At 39.0% G+C, this 5,388-nt stretch overlaps 1 protein-coding gene across 1 annotated transcript in view; it reads right to left on the bottom strand.

The window, feature by feature from the left end:
- Nucleotides 1-3,118: 3,118 nt before the first annotated feature.
- The window catches only part of LOC107594455 (myosin-2-like), a 12,552-nt gene continuing 10,282 nt past the window's right edge, over nt 3,119-5,388 (bottom strand). The window contains exons 18-24 of the mRNA XM_016284510.1: nt 5,103-5,323; nt 4,884-5,009; nt 4,571-4,741; nt 3,723-3,827; nt 3,538-3,633; nt 3,290-3,421; nt 3,119-3,167 (exon numbers count right to left, since the gene is read on the bottom strand). Of these exons, the coding sequence (XP_016139996.1) occupies nt 3,150-3,167; nt 3,290-3,421; nt 3,538-3,633; nt 3,723-3,827; nt 4,571-4,741; nt 4,884-5,009; nt 5,103-5,323 (869 nt within the window). The 3' untranslated portion in view covers nt 3,119-3,149. The remainder of the gene's footprint in view (nt 3,168-3,289; nt 3,422-3,537; nt 3,634-3,722; nt 3,828-4,570; nt 4,742-4,883; nt 5,010-5,102; nt 5,324-5,388) is intronic.

Here is a 5,388-nt window from a genome sequence, read left to right on the forward strand (position 1 = left end):
TCAGTCAATAGTTTCAAACAACCAATAGTTCCAGCACTGAAGCCCATTCATTTCAGAATGTTGAAAAAATTGCAGCATTTTTGATATTTTAATGCATTAGTTGAACTCTTGGAAATCTGGCCAGTAGCAGCATTTTATGAAGCACGTTATAGTTAATGTTTATCATTAGATAATAGACAGTTATATTATAACTGCAGTTAGTTAATATGAAAAACACCATAGCAAGTTGCTAGTTGTCATATTTTTACGTTTTTAGCCTTTCTGCAATCTTTCTCTCCTTGTAGGAGGTTGAATGCGTTTCAATGAATACAATAAAGAGTTTCGCTGAATGCAATTGGTTGCCTTGTGTTTTTTTAAACATTGTTTAAAATCTTTTTTATTGGGTTCAATTCCGTATAAGCTTGCCATTTGTAATATTATCTTTTGTTGTATGGTTATGTGAATATCACAAAATAACACTGGGAAGTAAGTAATTAAGCTTGTTAAATTTAATATAAAAAAATAATCGAAACAAAAATCGGGTGTTTGATAATGTCTAAATATATTCAAATGCAAAACCTAAAAAATAAATAAATAAGCAATTAAGACCGGCAAAACTCTTTTGAGCAACTAGACTAGAGCTAAATACATGTAGACTATATTTATTAAACAGCCATATGGGCATCGAGCCATATTATTTTTCTGGCCACCTAATGCCTCTAATTTGCCTCTTTTCACTGGAATTTAAAAATAGTTTTCTCGTTTTTAACCCTAAATGCTACACTAATTGTAAAATAAATAATAAACAAATTAGAGAATGTTATGTTTTATTTGGTCATTCATGCATCATAATTATTGCACATATCATTTAGTGCTAAAAATCTCCTCAAAATATTAACTAAATAAAACTGAATGAAAATATAGTACTAGGGCTGCACGATTAATCGAATGCGATTGTCATGCCCATTTTGTTAAAAAAGCCGGTTCTGTAATCAGCAGGAAATCATCACGTGCTTTCAGATGGAGTAGCATTTACTACACATAACCAAAGTTCACTGACAAGTTACGCAAAAAAATTGCAGACGATTTTAATGCAGGATTCTGAAATCTAAGAAATTGACGATAATGACAGCTGTTTGCATAGCTTCTCAGTGAATTACGGCTCTGGGAAGTAAATGCTGTTCCATCTGAAAGCATGTGAAAATACCACATTTAATAACATATTTTTACTCCAAACTCACTTCATAACGTCAGTCGAGTGTTTGAAATAAATCCTTCTGTGAGATGATGTGGCTTCTTACACAGAATATGGCACGCAACATTTTTCAAGTTTAAGCAGTGATAAATGCATTGCATTATAAATATAATTTATTTTAATGAAAATTATAATAATAAGAACTCAGATAAACCGTATATTGCCGTAGTCGTGTGTTTATTAGTAACGTTGAATCAATGAAAGCAGTTGAATCTTCTGTTTATTCAGCTGCAGCATTTTCTGGGTTTCTTCTGCGAGGCGTATTTGGAGTTTCAGCGCGAGAGCGCCCTCTGGCCTTTGGATGGAGATTTACTGCTGATCACAGAACCGTGCTTCACTGAAAGATACGCATGACAATCGCAGCTTTTGTCGAATCGCGATCTCGATTCCATTTCGATTTATCGTGCAGCCCTATGTAGTACATTTTTTAAAATTGATTAAAAGTTACACTTAAGGTGTTTGGTCACATTTAACTGCTAAGGGGTATGAGAACATATCAATGCTGTCTTTTTGTCACTCCCAAGAATAAAATGTTATTGTAAAGCGAAGTCAGTGTAGTTATCAATGCACATAATTACTTGAAATCGCTGCAAATATAGTGAAACTGCTGTTTGTCCCTATTAAACCTATTCAAACACATAGACAGCGCAGAGTTGTTTGGAAATATTGAAAGCTCCATGAACCACTTGACTTTGTGGCAGCGAGATCAAAGCATGCTGCAACTTTCTCAATGGCTCTGCATCTAATGTACCTTTATTTTGGTATGCTTTGGAATGCTGCATTTTGAATTCAAACTTATTTTGAAGTTTTGTTGTGAATGAATGAATGAGGCATTTAAATAGCGCTTTATTGTGTATTGCTGTGCACCGAAAGCGCTTTACAATCATATGAGGGGGTCTCTCTTCCACCACCAGTATGCAGCATCCACCTGGATGATGTGACGGCAGCCACAGTACAACGGCACCAGTTTGCTCAGCACACACCAGTTACAGGTGGAGAGGAGAGAGAGATAGATCCAATTCAGTGGATGGGGATTATTAGGAGACTATGATTGACAAGGGCCAGTTCAGAGAATTTGGCCAGGACACCGGGGACACATCCCTACTCTTTACAATAAGTGCCATGAGATTTTTAATGACGAGAGAGAGTCAGGACCTTGGTTTAACGTCTCATCCGAAGGACGGTGCTTTTTATATTATAGTGTCCCCGTCACTATACTGGGGATTTAGGACCCACACAGACTATAGGGTGAGCACCCCCTGCTGGCCTCACTAACACCTCCAGCAGCAACCTAGTTTTCCCAGGAGGTCTCCCATCCAGGTACTGACCAGACTCAACCCTGCTTAGATTCAGTGGGCAACCAGTCTTGGGCTACAGGGTGATATGGCTGGCTGTTATGGTCTTGCCTTTTCTGTGTTCATGTTTCTCCTTCCCTTTGTATTCTGGTATTTCCTCTGTTGTGACTTTTTCATGTAATGCCTTTTTTACACTGCATAAATATACCCATTTTCTTTTGTCTCCTCAAGTATTTTGTGTTCTGTGTTCTTATTGGCGAGTGACTTTTGGTTTATTCCAACACATTTACATTTATGCACTTACCAGACACTTTTATCCAAAGTGACTTACAAAGACAAGTTCACATTTTTGTTATGAAGTTCAGGCTGTTTCTGGTTTAGTTTTTCCTGCTTTTAATTTTTGGTTTTTTTGTTACTATCACAATTTCAGTACACTGCATTTGTGTTCTTTACCACATCATGCCTCATGAGTTGTCTTTTTAAACAGTGATTGAGTATGTGATAAAGTTTGAAAGTGGAAAAAATAATGGAGAACAAAGTCAAACTCTGCCATTTAATGGACACAGAAAAACTCAGCACAAGTCAGTGATATGCTTGCTTGTAGGTGTAGTTTATTGTCTTCATTCTTCATCTTTAGTCTTGAAAATGCAAAAAATGAATAAATAAAATAATTAATAAAAAATAGATTTTGTTGAAAATGTTTCGTAGATTTTATGTATAAAAAGTAGTTGTTCTTTACATAATCATCATCTATTGTTACCTTCCCAGCTTCACGGCTCTTGGCTCTCAGCTTGTTGACCTGGGACTCGGCGATGTCAGCGCGCTCATGAGACTCCTCCAGCTCATGCTGCACCTTCCTGTACCTGGACAGGTGAGTGTTGGCCTGCTCCTCCTGTTAGGATTACACAAGATATCCAACCCCTTTCAGAGCATTGCACTCATGGCACTGAGTGTATTGAATAGAAAATGTCGAAACTTCACACTCAAGACATTTGACATTAGACTTACAGCTTCTTCAGCTTGGCGTTTGTAGGCCTTCACTTTCAGCTGCAGCTTGTCTACCAGATCCTGCAGTCGAGTCACGTTCTTCTTGTCTTCCTCAGTCTTTGGATGTAAAAATTGTTCATGGTCTTGGTTAAACTATGTATATCATCATGAAAGGTGTTAAATATCAAATTCTTGTGTAGTTTTACCTGGTAGGTGAGCTCCTTCACTCTCCTTTCATATTTGCGCACTCCTTTCACAGCGTCTGCACCACGTCTCTGTTCAGCTTCAACTTCAGCCTCCAACTCATGCACCTTCAGTAGAGAGTTATTATTATCACCTGTGAAATCCCTGCCAAGGCCAGTTCATCTAAGGGTTACTCACACTAGGCGATCTGAACCATGCCCAAGCACCCCCAAAGTCTGGTTCTTTTGGCTAGTGTGATCACTCTGTACCATGCCCGAGCATGGTACACTGAACCATGTCCTGACCCGCTTGAAGAGGTGAGCCAGAGCATGGTTCAGTTGGGCTCTGGCGCGGTACGCATGTAATGTGAATCGCTAACTGCACCGGAGCATGGAACAGCTACTAATTGTGTGTGCGCTACTGTCATATTTTCTACAAAAAACATTTATTACTACTTGGAAAGTAGCAATTTTCAGTTAATTTGAGTATTGAGTAATATAGATTTATAACGGGTCTGGTTTTTATCTTATTGATAAGCCGTATGTATACATTGTGAGTATTGCTGCAAATTCCTCCATCAATTTCATCTGACTCCATAATCATTTTCTGATATGTGCTGCACAATTAAATGAAAATCACTACACTACATAAGTGATAAATGTATTAGACAGTCTAATAGCGAAAGCACTTTTCTTCAAAACAAAAGTTGAATCGTAATGACCAAAGCCTGCTCCAGCCCAAAATGTTAAGTGCAATGTAAGTGCAGGCCAGCGGGGGAGTGGGGAGGGGATATAATCACACACTGGTTCGTTAAAAGGCAACCCTTCCTAGTATGAGTGCACCCTAAGTCTGTATTTAGTCTGTAATTTACCCTGGACTCCAGTTTCTGGAGCTGTTTCTTTCCACCCTTCATGGCCAGACTCTCAGCCTCATCCAGACGGTGCTGCAGGTCTTTGACAGTCACCTCCATGTTCTTCTTCATCCTCTCCAGATGAGCACTGGTGTCCTGCTCCTTCTTCAGCTCCTCAGCCATCATGGCAGCCTGAAATATAAGCCAATGAAAATGAGCTAACCAATATAGATAGAATTAGCTTCCATGAATGTTCTCAATGTTACCACATGCAGCTAAACAAGGTCAAATAACTGTTTCAATTAGAATAGAGTAACAGAATGCAAACACCCACATCAGTGATGGCCTTCTTGGCCTTGTCCTCTGCATTTCTGGCCTCCTGGACTGTATCATCCACCTCACCTTGAACCTGAAGCAGATCAGCCTCAAGCTTCTTCTTGGTGTTAATAAGACTCGTATTCTGCAGGATTGAAGCAGGTAGTTTAGTGTATATTTAACCAAAACATTATCATGTAACCTGAATTTGCTCTTAGTATTTAATCATTTTTTGTACTTGTGAGTGCAGCAGTCCCACACGCTCGCTGGCATCAACCAGCTCCTGCTCTGCCACTTTTCGGCCTCTCTCTGTTTGCTCCAGGCCAGCTCTCAGCTCCTCAATCTCTGCTTGCATTAGGCTATTCCTGCGCTCCACCATGGCCACCTGCTCCTTCATGTCCTCCTGTCCCCTGACAGCTTCATCAAGGTGCAGTTGGGCATCCTGTGGCAATGTTCTTTCTTTGTTAGTTGCATGTAATGCTTCAGTTAATTCATATATCATATTCATATTATCAAACATTTAA

The sequence above is a fragment of the Sinocyclocheilus grahami genome, unplaced genomic scaffold, assembly GCF_001515645.1.
Source record: "Sinocyclocheilus grahami isolate Dianchi unplaced genomic scaffold, SAMN03320097.WGS_v1.1 scaffold183.1, whole genome shotgun sequence".
Classification (NCBI taxonomy): Eukaryota; Metazoa; Chordata; class Actinopteri; order Cypriniformes; family Cyprinidae; genus Sinocyclocheilus; species Sinocyclocheilus grahami.